Source organism: Gorilla gorilla, chromosome 4 (genome assembly GCF_029281585.2).
Source record: "Gorilla gorilla gorilla isolate KB3781 chromosome 4, NHGRI_mGorGor1-v2.1_pri, whole genome shotgun sequence".
Classification (NCBI taxonomy): Eukaryota; Metazoa; Chordata; class Mammalia; order Primates; family Hominidae; genus Gorilla; species Gorilla gorilla.
Window position 1 is genome coordinate 80,742,747 of NC_073228.2, and position 22,461 is coordinate 80,765,207.

At 48.9% G+C, this 22,461-nt stretch overlaps 1 protein-coding gene across 6 annotated transcripts in view; it reads right to left on the minus strand.

Moving 5' to 3' along the window:
• LOC101129411 (multidrug and toxin extrusion protein 1) overlaps positions 1-22,461 on the minus strand; it is a 44,815-nt gene that overhangs the window by 20,420 nt on the left and 1,934 nt on the right. For 4 of the 6 annotated variants that reach the window (XM_019028502.4, XM_019028505.3, XM_019028504.4 and 1 more), the window contains exons 2-10: positions 15,757-15,858; positions 11,754-11,822; positions 10,129-10,277; positions 8,589-8,631; positions 6,797-6,841; positions 2,960-3,057; positions 2,579-2,676; positions 2,360-2,473; positions 2,207-2,274 (exon numbers count right to left, since the gene is read on the minus strand). In XM_019028502.4, the coding sequence (XP_018884047.1) occupies positions 2,207-2,274; positions 2,360-2,473; positions 2,579-2,676; positions 2,960-3,057; positions 6,797-6,841; positions 8,589-8,631; positions 10,129-10,277; positions 11,754-11,822; positions 15,757-15,858 (786 nt within the window). Of the gene's footprint in view, positions 1-2,206; positions 2,275-2,359; positions 2,530-2,578; positions 2,677-2,959; positions 3,058-6,796; positions 6,842-8,588; positions 8,632-10,128; positions 10,278-11,753; positions 11,823-15,756; positions 15,859-22,461 lie in introns of all 6 variants that reach the window. The other 2 variants (XM_055385952.2, XM_055385953.2) reach the window with 2 other exon arrangements.

Below are 22,461 nucleotides of genomic sequence, written 5' to 3' on the forward strand. Positions count from 1 at the left end.
ACCAAATTTTTTTAAAAAATTAGCTGGGAGTGGTGGTGCATGCCTGTAGTCCCAGCTACTCAGGAGGCTGAGGTGGGAGGATTGCTTGAGTCCAGGAGGTCAAGACTGTAGTAAGCCAAGATCAGGCCGCTGTCACCAGAACAAGACACTGTCTTAAAAAAACAAAATAAGTAAAATAAAAACCACCACCAACAAGTAAAAAGTAGTATCACCAACACTGAGACAGATCAACATCACGTGCCTCCTGATATGGTGCACTAAGAAGGACACAGCATCACTTCTCTAGCTTTCCTGCCCAAAACGGACAATCTAAATTTATTTATAAGGAAACATCAGCTGCACCACACTGAGTGAACTTCTACAGATAACGGCCTATGTTCCTCAAAAATGCCAAGGTTAAGAAAGACGAAGGAACAATGAAGATCTGTTCCAGATTAAAGGACACTAAAGAGATATGACGCTAGGGGAAAATTAGTGATAAGGGACATTACCAGAACAATTGGTATTGTTTTGAATTGACTGTATTGATATAGTATTTGAACATGGACTGTGTAGATAGACCAGACAGAATAAATGTGACAAAACTGGTGAACCTGAGGAAAGGGCATACATCTTTCTTTTGATTAAGAAATACAAGTGTAAATTCTTACAAGCCTATTGGAAAGCATATGGAAATATATTCAAAAGACATAAAATCGTACCTTTGTTTCACTTTTACGAATCTTAAAGAAATAATCAGACAAGTATATGAAGATATTTTTTCCTAGGATGTTCCTTGAAGAGTTGTTAATATTGAAACATTGGAAATAAACTATTAAACCATAGGAAATTGATTTTAAAAGTATATCACATATAGTGGAATCCTATATACCATTAAGCATTTTGACTTAGATATAGTTAATGAATTTACTCAAATATAAAATGTAAATAAAATATTAAAAGTGAAGTAAAAAATCCATGTTAAAAAACTCTGCCAAGGATAGAAAAACAAAAACAAAAAACATAGGTCTGCAAGATAATAATTCTTAAACAAAACAGAAAATGTGTACTCTATGTTTTAAAACATAACCAATATCAGAGGGAAAAAATCTAAGTGTTAATACTGCAAAAAATGCCAAGCATATCTGCTGGCTTGAGTTTCTCCCCACATTACAAACTCCCTTTGTTTTTAATTTTACATTTCTAAAATGGTACTTGCTTCCTTCAGAATCTCCAGTTGATGTTTTCAGGAAAATAAAGCCAAAGAAAAGCCTCCTAATGACTAGTGTTCTCTATGATCAAAATTTCCTTCCTTTTAAGGCTGAATAATACTCCACTGTATGCATAGAACCCATTTCATTTACCCGCAGACACATAGGTTGCTTCCACCTTTTGTCTACTGTCAATAATGCTCCTGTGAACACAGTTAACAAGTCAGGCGCGGTGGCTCACGCCTGTAATCCCAACACTTTGAGAGGCCAAGGCGGGTAGATCACCTGAGGTCAGGAGTTCAATACCAGCTGACCAACATGGTGAAACCCTGTCTCTACTGAAAATACAAAATTAGCTGGGCGTGGTGGCAGGCACCTGTAATCTCAGCTACTTGGGAGGCTGAGGCAGAAGAAATGCTTGAACCCGGGAGGCGGAGGTTGCAGTGAGCCGAGATCACACCATTGCACTCCAGCCAGGGCAACAAGAGTGGGACTCCATCTCAAAAAAAAAAAAAAAAATCCCTTTAAGACCCTGCTTTCAGCTGTTTTGGGGATCTACCTTGCAGTACCCACACTGTGTTTTCGGAGGCTTCAGAACCAGGCAGGAGCGGGCATAGTGACACAGGCAGCTTGATGTTTATGGTCATACACCCAGCCACATCCCTCTGCTATGCCACCCACCTGGCCCCTCAAGGCATTTGTGTTGTGACAACTGAAAAATATTCTAAAAGTATGGAAACAAAATCAAATCTTTCAAGGGAAGACTCAGCTGGGAGCTGCGTTAGGAGATGGAGAACCAGCAGATCATGTGCAGTTTCTCTCCAGCCCCCCTTCAGTTCCTAGGGAAGATCCAGCTGTAGCAGAGGTACCCTCCCAGGCTCAAGGATGGGATTTGACTTTTGTCCATCATTTCACAAATGATTCATGTACGAATGCCTGTGCTCATCCATAGACTCTTTCAGATACTAAGCAAGGAAAACGCCTGGCACCTCCCCATGATCGGCTCCCCTGCTTACCATGTACACAATGATGGCCAGTTCATACACGATGGACTGAGCGCCCAGCTCCACCATGCCGAGGATGCCTGGTGAAGAAAGACAGCTGTCGCCTTGCACCCAGACAGGGCCCCCAGGTTCCCACCCGTCCCCGTCATCCATCCTCATACAGACCACTGAGGAAGCTCCCGACCTCATAGGCCCACCACTCCATGCACAGCATGAGCATGCTGGGGACGGCCAGGCGGAGGAAGGAGGCCCAGTCCTGCAGGCACTCGAGGGACCAGCCTGTGGGCGGGACACACACATTTCCAGGAGATCTGGCCATCGGGCTGGAACTCAACCTGAGACAAAACCCACATCCCAGTTGGAAGACAAAAGGGCAGTCATTACCTCCCCATGTAGCTTGATGCAGTTTTTTCCCGAGGATGTAGAGAAAGAGGAGTAGAGCCAGGGTGTACTGGGAAATCAAGTTTGCCAGTGCAGAGCCTCTGGAAAGAACAGTCCCAATGAGAGGGAGGTACCTTCCTGCGCCTCTCCCTGCCCCACTCAGTGAGGAGGGGAGACTCATCCCTTCCCGTGCCGTCCTCAGCAGGCCATGGTCTTCTTCCCAGAGCAGCCTCACCCTCCATCCCTGACAGTGCTTTCCACAGTGTGCAAGAAAGAGACCACGCATGGACACAAGAACCAGCTGAAGAGCCCACTCTTCTCCCTCCTGGAAAAACCACATGCAAGTCATCCCTTCTCCCTGTCCCAAGAGTATGTTGGACTCACATCACCCCAAGATGCAGTTGATGGAGAAACAGATAGTTGGCGAGGGCATTGACAAGGTTGGCTGCAACTCCAGTTACGATCTGGGGCAGTACAATTCCCTGGAAAAAGGACACCGCATGCCATCCTTGAGATCCACAGAATAGAACTGCCTTTCTGCTACCCAAGCACACACAGGCTCCAGCTGGCCTGCTCAGCGGGTGTCACAGGCATAGCTGGGGGGCTTAACTGGGGAGGCCATGTCCTTGTTGCTCCTGCCTTTCCACTCTCCCATCCCTTTCTCTTCCTTCTCTCTTTGAGGTATAAAGTGCGGAGTTCTGGCCACAGAGAGACACAGGCAAGATATGTTCAGCAGCAGGGAAGGAAGAAGATAAATGGCTTATTTCCAACAGTGCAAGGACTGGCAGGGGCTAAATGGGTCAACAAGGCACCTTTGACACTGGACGATAGGAGAAAATGAGAATACTTTCTTCACCAAAATAGAAATTCAGAAAATTGACCTAAGATCTTGAAGAAACTAGAGTTTCTTTCTAGAATACAGAAGAGATTCCAACATATCTAACTTTCAAAAGTACAGGACTGGTGAAACATCCAGACTGTTTGGTGTCTCAAAGTAAGACAGGGTGTGAAAGTAAAATTACATCAGACCAAGGAAGTAAAACTCTGTCCTGCCCCGCATCCGGATAGAATAGCAGACGCAGATAAAGTCAGTGCAGACGTAAAAGGAAACCTCCTTTCTCCCAAGGTCACGCTGTCCCCATAAAGTGTCATTACTCCCCTAGTGGAATGACGATGCTTTCTGACTCATTGGGAAACTTTGTTCTCTAAAATCAGACTGTTCAGAAACATTGCTGTTTGAAATCATATCAGTAAAAAGAAAACACCCCACTCTTGCGTGGAGGCTCAAAATCATGTTAACACAAAAAAGTAGCCTCAATTTCCAACCCAGGCACAGAGCTTCGTGGGAGCCCCTGGATGTCGCATTTTACATCTGTCCACCCTCAACATCCTTCTTAGCCTTGAGTTTCCAAAGGAGGAGCACCAGGTCCACATCACAGCCCAGGCCTGATGTTGGGCCCCTCACTCACAGATCTGCTCAGTGCCTATCAAACCATGGTTTCGCTTAAATGTCACCTGAACCCCACCCTTCTTCAAACCTTTATAATAACTCTTCTTCCTTTGCTGAGGCATCCCACAGCCTCTCTAGTCTCTCTCATTGCGACAGGCCGATAAACACAACTGCAAACCCACTGGCCTGCAGTCCTGTCTCTGGTGGTGTCAGGCTGATGGGGCCAGGACAATGGTCTTGGCCGACAACTTGTGTAGGCCACATATTTATGGGGAGGCCCTGGTTAGTTTGTAGCAAGGGAATTAGTGATCAGATTTACTTTTCAGGCAGATGGCAGTGGATGGAGACAGGTTAAGGTCCTCTGAAATGACACAGAGGACAAATGGCAAGAAATGAATTCAGGGCTGGGCACGGTGGGTCACGCCTGTAATCCCAGCACTTTGGGAGGCCAAGGCGGGTGGATCACCTGAGGTCAGGAGTTTGAGACTAGCCTGGCCAACATGGTGAAACCCCATCTCTACTAAAAATACAAAAACTAGCCGGGCGTGGTGGCATGCGCCTGTAGTCCCAGCTACTTGGGAGGCTGAGGCAGGAGAATCGCTTGAACCTCGGAGGTGGAGGTTGCAGTGAGCCGAGGTCACGTCACTGTACTCTAGCCTGGGCAACAGAGACTCCATCTCAAAAAAAAAAAAAAGGAAGAAAGAAATGAATTCAGGTGGTGGCATGGAAGATTGGGAGGAGGCAGAAGCTATAGGACCAGGTGAACGACCAGATGTGGGAGGGAAGGAAAGATGGAGTTGAGGATGTGACAGGGACAAAAAGGACAGGTTACTGGGAGCAAAAATGGCCGAGGCCACGGAATTCCACCCATTGCGATGGAATGGAAGGCAGAGGAGCAGGCTCGTGGGAGAACGAGAGGAGGTGGCCAAGCCTGCAACACGCATGCGTCTCCATGTCCAGTGGAGTCACCTTCTCCTCCAAAGCCCTCTTGACTCTCCTACTTGAAAGTCTCCCTTCCCCCGATACCATCTGGCTCTGTTCCCACCCTCCGCCCTCTCCGAGGGCATTCACTTTCTCCAAACTCCCAGCTGCTTCTCTTTGGTTCTACACTCAGCTAATGGTTGCCCTGTCTTCCTAGGGAAGGGCCCCAGGACAGAAACTCCTTCCACCCTGGGGGCCCAACAACCCCTGCCATTTCTACAGAACCCACCCATCATCGTATCTCCCACTGCTCCCACAATGCAAACTCTTCATCACAGACCTTCACCATTATTTGTTTGGATCATGTCCATAACTCTCACCTCTTCCTCTCCCAATTAGTTAATTTCCCAAAACTAAATGCGCCAGCAGAGAACACAAGGCCCTGCGCACACTGACCCTGGGCCAGCCCGCCTCTTGATGCCATCATCTCACTGCATCCCCTCCCACCGCAGTGGCCTAAAGAGACTCTGCGGGCCCCAGCCCCTAGGAACAGGCTCTGCTGCACCTCTGTCTAGGATCCCCTGCCTTCCTTCCCAACCTTGGAAACTCCATGTGTCCTTTGTAACCAAGTTCAAAGCTCCCAACCCCTCTCAGCTCGTGGCTCTTACTTCCATGCATTTCCCTGTGCCCCAGAGAACAGGAAAGAAGACTTTCACACTCACTGTCCTCAGTAGGTCACATCAGACCCTGAGGTTAGGGCCACCACAGTTGTTGGGGGACTGAGTCCAGAAGAAGGCCTTGCAGGGTGCTAAGGCATCCATGCTGCCTTAGCAAGGGTCTAGATCAAAAGGAGACAGCCCAAAGCCGGATGAAATGTGTGGGTTTCCTTCTCTCTAGTCTACACCTATTTCTGATATGTCATTCTATGCTAATCAGGATTCTAAATATTCTTGTTTTGTTGATAGAGTAATATCCTGGCCGGATGCAGTGGCTTACACCTGTAAGTCCAGCACTTTTGGAGACTGAAGCAGGAGGATTGCTTGAGGCCAGAAGTTTGAAACCAGCCTGGGCAACATAGCAAGACCCCATATCTACTTAAAAAACTTTGTTTTAATAGGGGAATATCTTAACTTTAAGAACACTGCATAGGTGGGAAACTTCCTTTCTTCCTCCTCCCCTCCTGGCCCTTCCTGTTGCACATGCCTGGAGAGCCCGCCAGTGTGGCCGGGATCCATTGCCGAGTACCCCTGTTTACCTGGACTTATCTGGAAGAATGTAGAGAGTCCCACATATGCTGATTTCATAAATCCACCCCTACCAAGCCAGGGCCTTTGGCCGTGACTGTTTAATCACATAGGAGGAGTTCTGGCTGACGTTAGGTGTCATTGGAGTTTGAGCTCTTACATCCTCAATGAGAAAAGTGGGGCCATTCAGACAGAACAGAGCAGACAGTTTGGTTCCCTCTCTGCCAGACGAGCTGCCCCCAGCCTGTGCTCTGTCTGAGGAGCAAATGGGCATGCACCCTTCTTTCCAGGACACTGGTTAAAATGCAGAGCCAAGGAACACTGCGGCTCTGAGCCCACCCTGCCAATGACAATATTTCCAAGTGGGAATTGGATAAGAGTTTTCCAGAGCCAAATATAATATGTTCTTTCCTTGATATCACTTAACAAACCTCTTGACATCCAAGTTCTGTGTGCACAACACTGAAAAAATATCTTTCAGTGGCTCCCAGTGGTGAGCTCCCTCCACCCTGGGGTCCCTGGTCCTGGAGTATCTTCAGGGCCCCCATTCCCAGAAAGGTACAAACTCCCATTAGCCTCCCAAAGGAAGAGAACAGTCAGTATTACCTGGTTGAGCAAATATTTAACTTGTAACATATAAAGAAAGGTTGCCTACAAGAGAACAAGAGAGATGAATGTTAATGTTTCAGCCTTGCCACACAGCAGTGAGGTCACACGGCAGGGAGCTAGGAGCCACAGCCAAGGCTCGGCTGCCCTCTGCTCCCGCACGGAGCCACAGAGGCTGTCGTCTCAGGACAGGGCTGGGGCCAGGGGGTTATGGCCCAGGGGCTTCCCACATCTCCTTTATGGGTGCATATGCCCCAAGCATATTCCCTCCATCTGGCAAAAGGAGGTGGAGTTTCTCTGGGTGAATGGCCAGGACTCTTCTGGGGACACTGGCATGGAAAGGAGGCCCCAGGCACACTCCAGATGGGCACCTCCATATAGACTGGTCCTATGTGGTGGAATCATGAAAGACTGTCACATTTACAAGGTTTCAGGATAAGTAAGGGAGCACACTGCCAATTCTGAGGGCAAATGGTGTCCCTAGATCCATATGTTGAAGCGCTAGTCCCCAGTGTGACTATTTGGAGGTCCTCAAGGGGAGATTAAATTAAAATGAGGTCATTAGGGTGGGGCCCTAATCCAATAGGACTGGTGTCCTCATAAGAAGACAGGAGACACCGGGGGATGAATGCATAGGGGACAACCTGCAGAGGGTGGCCGTCCACAGGCCAAGGAGAGAGGCCGCAGAGGACACCAGCCCTGCTGCACCTTGACCTTGGACTTCCAGCTTCCTGAACTGTAAGAAAATAAACTTCTGTTGTTTAAGCTCCCTAGTGTGTGGTATTATATTATGGAAGCCCCCGCAGACTAATTCAGCTACAGCCTCCAGCTGAATAACAAACACTTAGCTCTCAGGCCAGGTGTGGTGGCTCACACATGCAACCCAACACTTCGGGAGGCCAAAGCAGATGGATTGCTTGAACCCAGGAGTTTGAGACCAGCCTGGGAAACATGGTAAAATGCTGTCTCTACAAAAAATACAAACATTAGCTGGGCGTGGTGGTGTGCACCTGTAGTATCGGCTAATCAGGAGGCTGAGGTGGGAGGATCACTTGAGCCAGGGAGGCAGAGGTTGCAATGAGTGAGGACTGTGCCACTGCACTTCAGCCTGGGTGACAGAGTGACACCCTATCTTAAAAAAAAAAAAATTAGCAAGACCCTGTCTCTACAAAACTAAAAAATTAGCCAAGTGTGGTGGCATGTGCCTGTAGTTCCAGCAACTCAGGAGGCTGAGGCAGGATGATGGCTTGAGCCCAGGAGGTCAAGGCTGCAGTGAGCTATGACGATCCCACTGTACTTCAGCCTGGGTGACAGAATGAGACCCTGTCTCAAAAACACCAAACAAACAAACAAAAAAACCACTTAGCTCTCATTGTTCATTGGCCACACACTGCTGTGTCAAACATTAACCCATGCTTAAGGTTCTGTGTGGTCAAACGCAGCAGACCAAAAAAAAGTCTAAAGGTTCTAAGTGACACCCTCAGGGGTTCTGAGATGGGTGAGACTTTGCCCTTGTTTACAATAAAAGTTTGCACTCTTCTCCATGGATGATTCTGGAGGTCTCTCCAGCTCTACTCCAGACGTCCTGGAGTAGCCTCAATCTTGGTGTTCCTTGAGATGAACATCTGTTGTGTCCTTAACAGGCATAAATAAAAACAGGCTTCCTTGAAGGCACCAACACCACAGATAAGAATCATCTAAGACTGAGCCAATACACTGAGCTCACAGATATGGTGGCTACCTTTCACCCACGGACCCCAAGAAGGGAATCTCTTAGCCCTTGAGCACTTACAGGAAGAGCTGGAATGAAGATCGTGACATAGGTCTGGGTAAGCCTAAATAACGAAAAGAAAAAGAAAACAAAAACTGTGATGGAGGCCTCTGTTTCCAGGGAAAGTTAGGCAGAAGAAAATAACTAAAACTGCCTTTTGCATTCTTGGCTGTTTCCAGATTAATGGGCTTAAGTTGCTGGAGCAGGCCGGGCGCGGTGGCTCACGCCTGTAATCCCAGCCTGTAATCCCGAGGCAAGCAGTTCATGAGCTGAGGAGTTCGAGACCAGCCTGGCTAACACGGTAAAACCCCGTCTCTACTAAAAATACAAATATTAACCAAGTGTGGTGGCGGCCGCCTGTAATCCCAGCTACTCGGGAGGCTGCGGCAGGAGAATCTTTTGAACCCAGGAGGCGGAGGTTACAGTGAGCTGAGATTACACCATTGCACTCCAGCCTGGGCAACAGGGCGAGACTCCATCTCGAAAAAAAAAAAAAACTGTGGAGCAAATGTGAAAATTTTCATATAGAGCTTGTCATCTTATAACCCAGATAACCTTTCTTGATTATTTTATATCTTTATGTCTAGGACAGGGTTTTTCAACCTCAGCACTATGGCCAGGTAATTCTCCACCTGTTGTGCGGTGCTGTCCCCAGCACTGCAGGATGTTCCACAGCCTCCTGCCTTCTACCAGGAGCACCCTCCTACTGCCAGCTGTGATAACCAGAAATGTCTTCAGACACTGTCAAATGTCTCCTGGGTTCAGAGCCGCTGGTCTAGATAAGAGCTTTAAAAGCTCTTACCCAATTAAATCAGTGGGTCTCAAACTTGACAGCACAGTAGAATCACCTAGGGTGCTTTGAAAGATACTGATACCCAGGCCTCACCACAGACCAATTAAAAGAGAATCCTGGCCGGGCATGGTGGCTCATGCACTTTGGGAGGCCGAGGCGACAGATCCCATGAGGTCAGGAGTTTGAGGCCAGCCTCGCCAACATGATGAAACCCCGTCTCTACTAAAAGTACAAAAATTAGCCGGGCGTGGTAGCAGGTGCCTGTAATCCCAGCTACTCGGGAGCCTGAGGCAGGAGAATTGCTTGAACCCAGGAGGCAGAGGTTGCAGCGAGCCAAGATCGCACCACTGCATTCCAGTCTGGGGGACGGAGTGAGACTTGGTCTCAAAAAAAAAAAAAAAAGAAAAATCTTGGGTGGTAGGGAGCAGGGGCACAGGTGGGTTTGAAAGCACCCAGGTGATTTTAATATCAACGAAGGTCAAGAATAACTAAACTTTGAGCAAACATCACAAACTACCATCCCACATGGAGGGTGCTTGCAAATCTATTTTCATTTAAAACTCTTAACCATGCAAGTCACCCAGGAGGCAAGGGGGAGTACATCTTAGATGCCAGGTGTGGAAAGTACTAAGACCTAGGAGACGTCAGCCAAGGAGAGATGAGCACCACCTTGGTGTGCAGCCTTGTCCCTGGCCCTGGCTGCACCCGGACAGGATAATCTTTCCGTGGGATGGACACCAAGTCCCGCCGCGACAGGTTCCATCTTACCTGGACACATCTGGGTCCTGCCTGAAGAGCAGCAGGATGTGCTGGGTGTTGAGAAAGAGCGCCCAGCAGGGGAAGCAGCAGAGGAGCAGGATGAGCGCACTCCGCTGCAGGATCACGCCCACGTGCTTCAGGTTCTGGCTCCCGTACGTCTGGGGTGCACACAGCCAAAATGAGCCCATTAGCACAGACCCAGCACCCCAGCTGTCCCCTAAAAGCCTTCAACTGTGCCACACAAAGAAGCAGGTTGGCTGGTTAAGGTGGCTCACGCCTGTAATCCCAGCTACTCAGGAGGCTGAGGCAGGAGAATCGCTTGAACCTGGGAGGCAGAGGTTGCAGTGAGCTGAGATCACACCATTGCACTCCGGCCTGGGGGACAGAGCAAGACTCTGTCTCAAAAAAAAAAAAAAAAAAAAAAGAAGCCCATGGCCCTAGAGACTTTGCCCCAGTGTTTAGGTAGGAGAAGGATGGTGTGAAAGATGCTTCTCAAACTCAGCTTCCAGTAGCATCACCAGGGGAACATTTTCAAAACTCTCACTAATGATATTCTGGACTTAATTCACACAGGGCAGGATTCAGAGATCCGTACCTTTTTTTAAAAAAAAATTATATTTAAAACAATTTCTTTTGCAGAGGTAAACAATCTGAAATTCACACTTCATTTATTTTTAGAGACTGGAAAAAATTTTTTTTAGGGAGGCAAAGTTTGCAGTGAGCCGAGATTGTGCCACTGCACTCCAGCCTGGGTGACAGAGCCAGAGTTCATCTCAAAAAAAAAAAAAAAAAAAGCCAGGCTGGGCATTGGGGCTCATGCCTATAATCCCAACATGTTGGGAGGCTGAGGTAGGAGGATTGCTTGAGCCCAGGAGTTCGAGACCAGCCTGTGCAACATGGCAAAACCCTATCTCTACAAAAAATTAGCTGGGTGTAGTGGCACATGCCTGTAATACCAGGTACTTGAGAGGCTGAGGCAAGAGGATCGCTGGAGCTCAGGAGTTCGAGGCTGCCGTGAGCAGTGGGTGTGCCACTGCAGCCTAGCCTGGGCGATAGAGCAAGACTCTGTCTCAAAACAAAACAAGCCAATGTACATCTTTTCAAGTCGTGCACATCTCTTCCAGCTCCAGGTTCAGTGACATCTCTGGTAGTCTGAAATTAACCAGAGGAAATACTTACACCCCTGGAACTGGCAAACACCGCCAGTCATGTGTTTCCCTCCTTCCCCTTTCACCCAAGGCCTGGCTGCTGAACATTTACCAGCCTGCCACTGGGTGGGGCCAGGCAAGCTGGGTTTTAACAAGCCCTCCAAGCTCAATCAATGCACGCTCAATTCTGAGAACCACAGAACTATACCAAATTCAAACGTGGGGAGCAATAGAAGGGAATTTTATAAAATGTCCCCTATTTGATCAAAATATAGGGTAAGGCAGTTGTGCAGACAAAAACTAGTTGATAAGGCTGAAAGAAACCTAGTGACATTTCAAAGAAAGCAGGCCAGGAGAAGAGGAGCTGCTGGCTGATAGGTGCTGCAAGTGCTGGCTGCTGAAGTCTTCCTGCCAGTGGGGCTCTTCCATCTACACTTGAGAAAAGATGTTTGAGGTCACTGTGAGCGTGTGACCACTTCCATTTACCTGGGAGATGAAGGTGTCACAGGCAGAAGATAAGCCGAATCCCACTGAGACACCAGTGACATTGATAACCTGCAAATAAACCCAAAGATAAGGCCCTATAGAGTTAAAGGAGGAAAGGAAGACAAAATCCCTGTGTGTATTGATAAGAGCCTGCAAAGCTCCTCTTTCAGCATTCACAAGTCAATTTTACCAACTTTGTTAGCTGCCTGGACCCCACTCATACTGAAGCCATTCTCACAGGTTTAACAAGAATTCTGGACAGAACTATAATATATGTATTTTTTGAGACAGAGTTTAGCTCTGTTGCCCAGGCTGGAGTGCAGTGGCGCGATCTCGGCTCACTGCAACCTCCACCTCCCGGGTTCAAGTGATTCTCCTGCTTCAGCCTCCCGAGTAGCTGGGACTACAGGCGCGCGCTACCATGACCGGCTAATTTTTGTATTTTTAGTAAAGACGGGGTTTCACCATGTTGGCCAGGATGGTCTTGATCTCTTGACCTCGTGATCCACCCACCTCAGCCTCCCAAAGTGCTGGGATTACAGGTGTGAGCCACCGCGCCTGGCCCAGAACTATAGTATTAATCAGGCTGCACTTTGACCCACTTCCTTATAACTGAGTCATGTGGCACCAGACACTGGCCATGTATATCCCCACTGTTCCTACAGATGGGATTTCTGGTGTTACAATGATAAGGCTATTGTTTAATAATTGTTGGCCAGGTGCGGTGGTTTATGCCTGTAATCCCAGCACTTTGGGAAGCCAAGGTGGGAGGATCGTTTGAGCCCAGGAGTTTGAGACCAGTCTAGGCAGCATGATGAAAACTCATTCCTACAAAAGTACAAAAACTAGCAGGCATGGTGGCATGCTCCTGTAGTCCCAGCTATTTCCAGAGGCTGAGGTGGGATGATCACTTGAGCCCAAGAAGCAGAGGTTACAGTGAACTGAGATTGCACCACTGCATACTAGCCTGGGCAATGGAATGAGACCCTGTCTCAAAAAAAAAAAATTTCTGGCCAAGCATAGTGGCTCATGCCTGTAATCCCAGCACTCTGGGAGGCCGAGGTGGGCGGATCACGAGGTCAGGCATTTCAGACCAGCCTGACCAATATGGTGAAACCCAGTCTCTACTAAAAATACAAAAATTAGCCCGGCATGGTGGCGGGCGCCTGTATTCCCAGCTACTCAGGAGGCTGAGGCAGGAGAATCACTTGAACCCAGGAGGCGGAAGTTGCAGTGAGCTGAGATCGTGCCACTGCACTCCAGCCTGGGCAACAGAACAAGACTCCAACTCAAAAAAAAAAAAAAAAATTATTAAGCAGAGCCTGAATTCCAGTGAAACATCTGACACCAACCAGTTTGCAGACCCACAAGGAGGAACTGAATCAGCATGAGAACACGGTTTCTTCATCTCCCTGTCCCATGACTTCATGCTGCACTCTTCAACCAATCAACAATCACACTTCAGCCCATTCGAAAATCCTTAAACACCCTGCCCCAAACTCCTCAGAGAGACTGATTTGAGGTGTCCTCATTCAGTGGCCTTACAATTAAACCTCTTTCACTGTTGCAACCTGCTATCTCAGATTATTGACTTGCGACAAGCAAGTTGACAAGCCTATTACGGTTACAAGATCTTGGCTGGGGAAGGACATGTACAAGTTTGGAAGGGGAAAAGCCTAGGCTAGAGGTGATTACCCAGGCTTTCTCTTTTAAAAAGTCACTTTGCTCTCCAATTTCGGGTATCAGGGACACTTCTTCCGGGAATGCAATGGCACAGTAACACAGAAAAGTCCGCCTGCTGGAGACCTAGCATGGCCTGCATCCGTACCCTGGGGGGCACTGGGAGTGCAGAGGCGGTCTGAAGTCCGGACTAGTGCCAGAGGCTTTCCAGGTGTGCTCGCCTTCACCAGAGTCAGCAGCAAACCCTGAAGTTTCGAAGAGCCTAGAGCAGTGCCCCCCAAACCAGGGAGTGGTATCACAGGATGTCTGATGCACTCCCCATCTGGAACCTGGTACCTCTACTTGATTCTACAGCAGGGAACCTGTGGACAACAGCCCAAACTGCACCCAGCCTGGAAGCACTGACTTTGATAAGTCCTTGGCCACATCCTATAATTCCTTGGCCAAAGAGAATCTGCTGAGGCTTGCTAAGTGCATTTCTGTCTTCTCCTCTATTGCAAATACAATACTTAAAAACAAAATGGATAATTAAGCCTGGGATTGTCCATGTTGCCCGCTAAAGCCAAAATAAAATAAGCCATGCTGGATGCAGTGGCTCACGCCTGTAATCCCAGCACTTCAGGAAGCCGAGGAGGGCGGATCACGAGGTCAGGAGTTCAAGACCCACCTGACCAACATGGTGAAACCCCATCTCTACTAAAAATACAAAAAATTAGCTGGGTGTGGTGGCATGTGCCTGTAATCCCAGGCTGAGGCTGAAGAATCGTTTGAACCCGAGAGGTGGAGTTTGCAGTGAGCCAAGATGGCACCACTGCACTCCAGACCGGGCGACAGAGCGAGACTCCACCTCAAAATAAATAATTAAATAAAATAAAATAAGCCATATATACTCATAGCTAGTTCCACATATACTTGGTGACTAGTTCCCAGACATTTCGCATAGTTCATGGATAGCAAACTCAAATGCCTGGCGAGACCAGGCAGATCAAGTGAAATTGTGTCTCCGTCAGGGCAGGAGGAAAGGGGAACATGCACCTGCCCGAGAGCCACTGAATCCGCTTTTCTAGAAACAACCCAACTAGACAAACCAAACCCTTTGTTCTTACATGGCCAGCTGACAATTCCTGGCTGAGATTGATGACATGTCTCTGGTTTTGGGGGTTTGCATCTATTATACAGAGAGGATTTGCGGTTCCTCCCGATTTTAAGTTTGGACACAAAGATCTAGATTTTTACCTTCCAGACCCATTTCTAGATTAGGACTCTCAGTAAGACAGACAACTGAGGAGTGGGCATGGGGGGAGTCAGTTCCTCTGAGGAAGTCAGACTGAACTCCCCTTTTACTATTCCCCTCCCCCAACTGTGGGACCAAGAGTGGGAACGAGTTCCATGGATTAGAAATAAGATGATGTAGGCCGGGCGCAGTGGCTCACACCTGTAATCCCAGCACTTTGGGAGGCCGAGGCAGGTGGATCACCTGAGGTCAAGAGTTCAAGACCAGCCTGACCAACATGGTGAAACCCCGTCTCTACTAAAAATACAAAAATTAGCCAGACATGGTGGCAGGCACCTGTAGTACCAGCTACTCAGGAGGCTGAGACAGGAGAATTGCTTGAACCCAGGAATCGGAGGTTGCAGTGAGCCGAGATTCCACCACTGCACTCCAGCCTGGGTGACGGAGCAAGACTCCATCTGAAAAAAAAAAAAAAAGAAAAGAAATAAGATGATGTGAGGCTGGGCACGGTGGCTCATCCCTGTAATCCCAGCACTTTCGGAGGCCAAGGCAGGTGGATTGCTTGAACTCAGGAGTTTGAGACCAGCCTGGGCAACATGGTGAAACCCCATCTCTACTAAAAATACAAATATTAACCAAGTGTGGTGGCGCATGCCTGTAACCCCAGCTACTCAGGAGTCTGAGGCAGGAGAATCGCTTGAACCTGGGAGGCGGAGGTTGCAGTGAGCCGAGATCGCACCATTGCACTCCAGCCTGGGTAACAGCACGAGACTTCATCTCAAAAAAAAAAAACAAAATAAAAAAAATAAAATAAATGAGAAGATGTGATAGACAGGATAATGCCCCCCCAGATGTCCCCATCCCAATCCCCAGAACCTAGGAATCTGCAAGGTTACACAGCAAAGGGGAATTAAAGTTGCAGCACCTTGATTTTAGGCCATGAAACCCACTTCAGACTTCTGCACTCCAGCACTGTGAGAGAATAAGTCTGTGTAGGTTTCAGCCACTACATTTTGATGATTTGTTATAGTAGCAGCAGAAGGCAAACACAGACAGTGTTGGTAAACCTGCCAGAAAGCCCACACGTACCGCGATTGCCAGCGTGACTGCATCCAGCTCCAGCTTGCCCAGGTGGCCACAGAACACGGAGCTTATGAAGCTGATCAGGAACACCATCAGCTGAACCAAGAACTGGGAAGAGAGGGGAACAGGAAGGGAGGTGAGTGCCCACCATTGCAGGGAAGCCTGGGGCCCCAAGTGTGACCCCGACCCAACAAATCCAGTCAGAAGTAAAGAAATACAACTTCAGTGAGCCTCTGCCACCTTTCACAGGCAAATGTACAATTTCTGGGGCTAGGGATGGGAGGCTTCTTGAAATATTAAAACATTTCTTTGCAACCACTGGGTCAGAATCACTTTTTTGAGAACTTCCCAGCCTTTTCAGCTTTTCTTTTTTTTGAGACAGAGTCTCACACTGTCACCCGGGCTGGAGTGCAGTGGCGCGATCTTGGCTCACTGCAACCTCCGCCTCCCGGGTTCAAGCAATTCTCCTGCCTCAGCCTCCTGAGTAGCTGAGATTACAGGCAGGCGCCACCACACCCACCTAATTTTTGTATTTTTAGTAGGGACGGGGTTTCAGCATGTTGGTCAGGCTGGTCTCAAACTCCTGACCTCGTGATCTGCCTGCCTCGGCCTCCCAAAGTGCTGGGATTACAGGCGTGAGCCACTGCGCCCAGCCTGCCTTTCCGGTTTTTCAGTTCAGTTTCTCAAGCCATAGATCACACTAAATTTCCTCTGCAATCTGCAGAGGCTGCCTTCTGGGATAACCCCCTTGTTATCCAAGATTCCTAGTGAGGACTGGAGAGAATACAGCCTTCAACAACAAGAACACATTCCAGCAAGGAAGTCCGTAGACATAGGAGGAGCTGGAGGTAGCGATGAGATCGTCCACTTGGAGTCCCAGCGGGATCCGGACTCTCAGGGTGAAACATTACAGGCCTGCTGAACGCCTTGCATTCTAGGAAGCCTCAGATGTGAGGGCAAATTCTGGAATATTGAACCATTCTTCCTTGAAATTCCAGTGGGCAATTCTGTGAATTGCTCCACAGTGCTTTCACTGCATGATTGGATAATGAGCTTATTTCTGGAGGTTAACTTAAAATCACCTCCTGCCCCCCACCCACTAGACCCAGGCAGTCCAGTATCTCTCTTGGGGAAGGAAGCCCCTCTCCCCTGGCAGGCTACACGGCCCAAAATGGGGAGTTCACCTGGCCCCTGCTCCCTAGGAGAGAATGGGTGCGTAAGGATTTGCTGCTGCCGCCACTGCCTGCATCTGCCCCATGGGGCCCTCACTGAAGCTGATACCCCAGAGTTGGTGATGCTGCCGCTGGTCTAGCCACAAGGCCGCCTCTCACCACCCTCAAGGAGAACAGAGTTCTCTGTGCTGAGCCCACAGAAAGGTCCCTCTTTTAGGGCTCCAATGACTTAGGCTCTAGAGCTGACCTCCACCAGGCTCACACACAGCCCATCTGCCAGCTCTGCAGCCACCCCAAAATTGCTACGTCAGGACCTCATCAGGCCCCTGAGCCATAATGGTTCCAATGATCTCCCTCTTTTCTTCCCTAGAATCCACATCCCGGGAGAGACTGTTTTCAACTCCTGTGATGGGCCCAGACCTTCAGAGCATGCACAGCCTGTTCCTGACCCTAGGGGTGTGTGTGTGTGTGTGTCTGTTGTAGAAGTATCTTTCTTGTACGAACTCCTACATGATCCAGGCACTTCTCTCACTACCACAGAAGCCTAATGTGAATTTAATCGCTACAGTCCCCCTGCTACTGAACGTGAGGAGCGCTTTTGCAATGTTCTGCGTAAGCCAAAATAAGACAGAAGATGGGAATAAAAAGGGGGTGGGGTGGAGGTGTCAATAAAAAAGGCTGACATGAAGAACCAGACGCTGTAGAATCTAAACCTAGAGCCAATGGATGCCCAGTAGGCCTGTACTGGTGCCACACGATTTGGGCGTTGTCACCACCCTTACAGATGTCCCCTGTGGTTTCACTGGGTGGAGCTTGGTGTCTCTTTAAATTGTGAATTCATGTATCTTTAAAGGCCACAGGGTCCCTTTTATTTGTAAACTCGGCATCACTTCCAAATCTGTTCAGTTCACTGTGCTTTAAGCTTTTGCACATCATCTGTAACAAACGGATGTGTTCACAGAATCTGTCTTCTCCTTTCCCACGGAACATCACGTTTACACTCCACAGTTCCCTGCCTCCCTGCGGGCCACCTGTGAGCTGTTTTTCATGGCTTCACATGGAAGTGTGCTCGGTCTCCCCTACTGCCCGGCCTTTGGAGTGCTGCCCAGATCTTACCATCACAAATTGCACTGCCTTGAGCATCTTTCTCACTTGGGTGGGGGCCAGTCCAAGGGAATCATTAGATGTCTCGGATACAAAAGGCCAGGAAGTCGAGCTGAGTTAGACTAATCCATGTGAGATGCATCTTCAATGTCAATGCCAGCAAAAATAGTTTTTTTGAGAGCTGCCGCAGCTCTGCCAGGGTTACGGCAACAACCCTGTACTCCGACTGCCTGAGTCGGGCAGCCTCATGCAGTCAGCCCATCCTGAAAGTCCGTGCCAGGGATCTTGGCTTGAGTCCAGATTTACTAACCTCTTCTCAGATCCTGGTTTCAAGCCCTTTGGGTGAACACTTGGCCATAGACTGTGGATCATGTACATAAGGGCCACCTGGGAGCCTTTGCCCTGGCCCATCGCAAGACCCAGGAGGTTAGGCCAGGCAGTGGCTCACGCCTTGTAATCTCAACACTTTGGGAGGCCGAGGCAGGTAGATCACCTGAGGTCAGAAGTTCGAGACCAGTCTGGCCAACATGGTGAAGCCCCATCCCTACTAAAAATACAAAAAATTAGCTGGGTGCAGTGGTGCACACCTGTAATCCCAGCTACTCGGGAGGCTGAGGCAGGAGAATCGTTTGAACCCAGGGGGCAGAGGTTGCAGTGAGCGGAGATCAAGCCGCTACACTCCAGCCTGGGTGACAGAGAGAGACTCCATCTCAAAAAAAAAAAAGACCCAGGAGTTCCCTGGGGCTGAGGAATCTTCATTTCAGTATATCCCCATGCTCCCTCATACACACCAGGCAAGATGCATGTGGTCCAGGGCCACACTTTGAGAGTGCTCCAGACCCTCTGGGACTGTGCTGTCATAGAGCATATTTCTGTGCCCGGGGAATGAACCAATTCTGGACAAAGGCCTGTTCCACTAGATGTCTCAGCAGCTGCTGTCTGAAGAACAGCCTGAACTGGCAGTGGCTTGGACAGAGCTGAATGGATGACAGAAATTGCCAGACTGGGCCGGGCACGGTGGCTTATGCCTGCAATCGCAGCACTTGGGGAGGCTGAGGCAAGAGGACTGCTTGAGCCCAGGAGTTCAAGACCAGCCCAGGCAACATTTTGTAGAGACCCCGTCTCTACAGAAAATACCAAAAATAGCATGCGTGGTGGCATGCACCTGCAATTCCAGCCACTCAGGAGGCTGAAGCAGGAAGGATCACTTGAGCTCAGCTCACCACTGCATTCCAGCCTGCGTGACACAGCGAGACCCTGCTTCAAACAAAGAAACTTCCAGACTGACCGTGCTTCCATCCCTTCTTGTCACAGTGACCCTGCTCAGATTTTGGCCAGACAACAATAAGCAAACTTGGCAGTCAGATAAAGACCTTCAGCGCCTGGCAGCTTTAGAAGTTGCTCTCCAGGGCCAGGCACCTCCAGACAGCCTCTCCTACCCCTTCCCATGATTGCTGAAAGTTCACTCACTGGAAAGAAGCTGAGAGGTCACCTGGGACAGCCCCCCTTCTTTTACATGTGAGGAAGCACAGCCCAGGAGGTTTCCCAACTAGCCCAGCCACCTGACTCTCAACTCAGATGGTTACATACGGCCACTGTCTTTGGAGCACAAAGTACATCCCAGCCCTGGGGGAACAGGTGTGAGTTAGACACATTACTCCATTCCTGCCCCACGGGACCCACAGTACAGATGGTCCTGACTTACAATTTTTCAGCTTTGCAATGGTGCAAAAGCAATGTACATTCAGTAGAAACTGTACTTGGAATTTGGGATATTGATCTTTTCCCGGGATAGTGATGTGTAGTCTCAGACTTGCAGTGCCTGTCAGGGCAGTGGGCCACAGCTGCCCATCAGCCCTGCCATCACGAGAGCAGGCAGCTGACACTCTACAGTGGACTGTGTTGCCAGCATTTTTTGGGTATTTTGTTTTGCGTTTTTGCATCCCATCATAACTACAAAATGGCCATCTGTGCCTCCTGCTTCTGGGGAAAAGAAGGCAGCTATTACTCTTGCAATGGAACTGAAGATAATTGGCCAGCATGGGGTAGCATGCGTCCCACGCAAGTCAGGACTCTCGCAATCCGTGATCTCATCCTTCAGAGGCATTTTGACTTAATGATATTTTCAGTGCGTATAACCCCATCGTAAGCCAAGGACCATCTGTGGAATAGGGAAAGATGTTCAAAACGCAATAAATAACACAGCTCAAGACATTTGCATGACGAGCTGTGGGGTGCAGCAGAGAATTCAGAGAAGGTTTCTGGGGGAAATGAAGTGGGGCTGAAACCTGCATGATGAACAAGTCAATGTCAAATAGTCAGGTGCCAGAGACTTGTCTGTCGGGGAGGACTTTCCAGGCTGAGGCACTGAAAGGAGGCTGGGTGGAGGGTGTAACCAGGAGATAGGGATGAGAGATGAGACTGGAGGCCTGGCCAGGGCCAGGACATAGAGGGCTTTGCAGAACCAAGGAAAGGGTTCTGAGCAGGAGGCACAAGCTCAGATGTGCGTTTGAAAAGGACTTGGTGGCTCCATTTGGAGCATGAGAGCGGAGATACGAAAAAGTGGATCCCTCTGAGAGGTATTTAAGGAGCTAAAGCCAAAGGCCTTGGTGAGGACGGATTGGAGGAGGGAACGGGGAGTAGAGGCATGGGGGCTGGACCTCACCCGGCTTTCCTCTGTCCAGCTCCTGCCATCTTTGACTACTTCCTCTCACCCTTTGAACGGAAGGAACCACCTTCCCTGTAGGTCTTCCCCTCCTCGGGCCTAGGCCTGTCTGTCTCTGACCAGGCTTCCCTTGCAGAATCTGGTGTCAGTAACCACTTCCTGATCAATATCTTCCCCATTGCCTTCAGGATACAATTCAAAAGATCAGCCTGCATTTTTTCCTTTGTGTGTCCCAGGTAAAGCAGTTCCCTCCAGATCCCCCATCTCACCCCCCTCAACCTGCCTGCCTTCTCTGATATTTCTGCCCTGTAACCCTAGAAGGTCCGCCAGCTCCTTCCCACACAAGTGGAAACATTTCCCTGAGCTGGGGCCTGGGCTATCCCATCTCTGTTACATCCCGGGCAGTGCCCGGGGGTCCATCTTTGGGGTTACTTTTCAGAACTTTTGCTGTTTTGATTCAGCCAGGTGATGAGAGGCTGATGACCAAGAGGAGGCACAGCTGGAGTACCTGAGGCCAGGTATCTGCACGTTCCCTCCCTTGCAAATCCAGTCTTCCTCAAGCTTTCTCCAGGATAAAATGGACGCATCTTTTGAGAAATAAGCACCATTCGGCTCACATTTCCATTGTGTTATGGGTTACTCTCTTTACAAAGCCCTCATTTAAAGCCCAGTGAGACCTCAAGGGTCAGGGTTAACTTGAGAGGTCTGGAAGGGAGATGGCAAATGAGAGAGAAAATTACAGAGAGGAGAGCCAGACAGGGCATCTTCCTCATGTTATGCTGGACACTTGGAGAAGAAAGTATTGGACAATGAGCATGGGAAAAGAAGGGGGTGGTCTCTCCTTATCCCATGCCCTTTAGTAAACAGAAAACTTTACAGCAGATGGGATTAGAGATGGGAGACAGACCCAGGCCGGTCCACATACACTTCATGAGAGACTAAGCAGGTAGCAAAACTCTACAATCACATTTTCACAAAGCAGAGACACACACACACACAAAAAGGACTAGAAGGAAAGCTCCCAAATTACCTCTCAGCGGTGAGATTTCAGAGGGTTTTTTCCTTTTGTTGGTCTTGGTTTTCTATTTTTTTCTACAGTAAATATGCATGACATTTGTAATAAACACAATGGTATACATGTATGTACATACAAAGAGAAAAGGTGAGGTCCCCAGCATGTCAGTCTAGTGCTCATCCCTGGAGACCTGGAGAGGTCCCCCACATCAAGGGGATCAGGCTACTGGGAGGGCTGGATTTCAGAAACCTGCCCTGTTATTATTATTATTATTATTATTGCTATACTATTAAAGCAATAACAGGCTGGGCAAGGTGGCTTATGCTTATAATCCCAGCTCTTGGGAGGCCGAGGCAGGAGGATTGCTTTAGCCCAGGAATTCAAGCAATGGGCAACACAGGGAGACCCTATCTCTAACCCAAAATACAAAAATTAGCCAGGCATGGTGGTGTGTGCCTGTAATCTCCGCTACTCCAGAAGTTGAGGCTGCAGTGAGCTGTGATCACACCACTGCACTCCAGCCTGGCCGACAGATCAAGACCCTGTCTCAAAAAAAAAAAAAAATAATAAAACAATAATAGCCTCAGAAAGCCCCTTCTCACAGCAGCTCTGTGAGGGAGTGTTGAGCCAAGACATGATTATTATCTCCATTTTACAAATGAATATGCAGAGACCAGAAGAGGTTAAGAGGCTGTTTCAATCTGCACAGCTGCTTCCTGACTTACTTTCGGAGGTCAAAGCAGGGCACGCAGCCC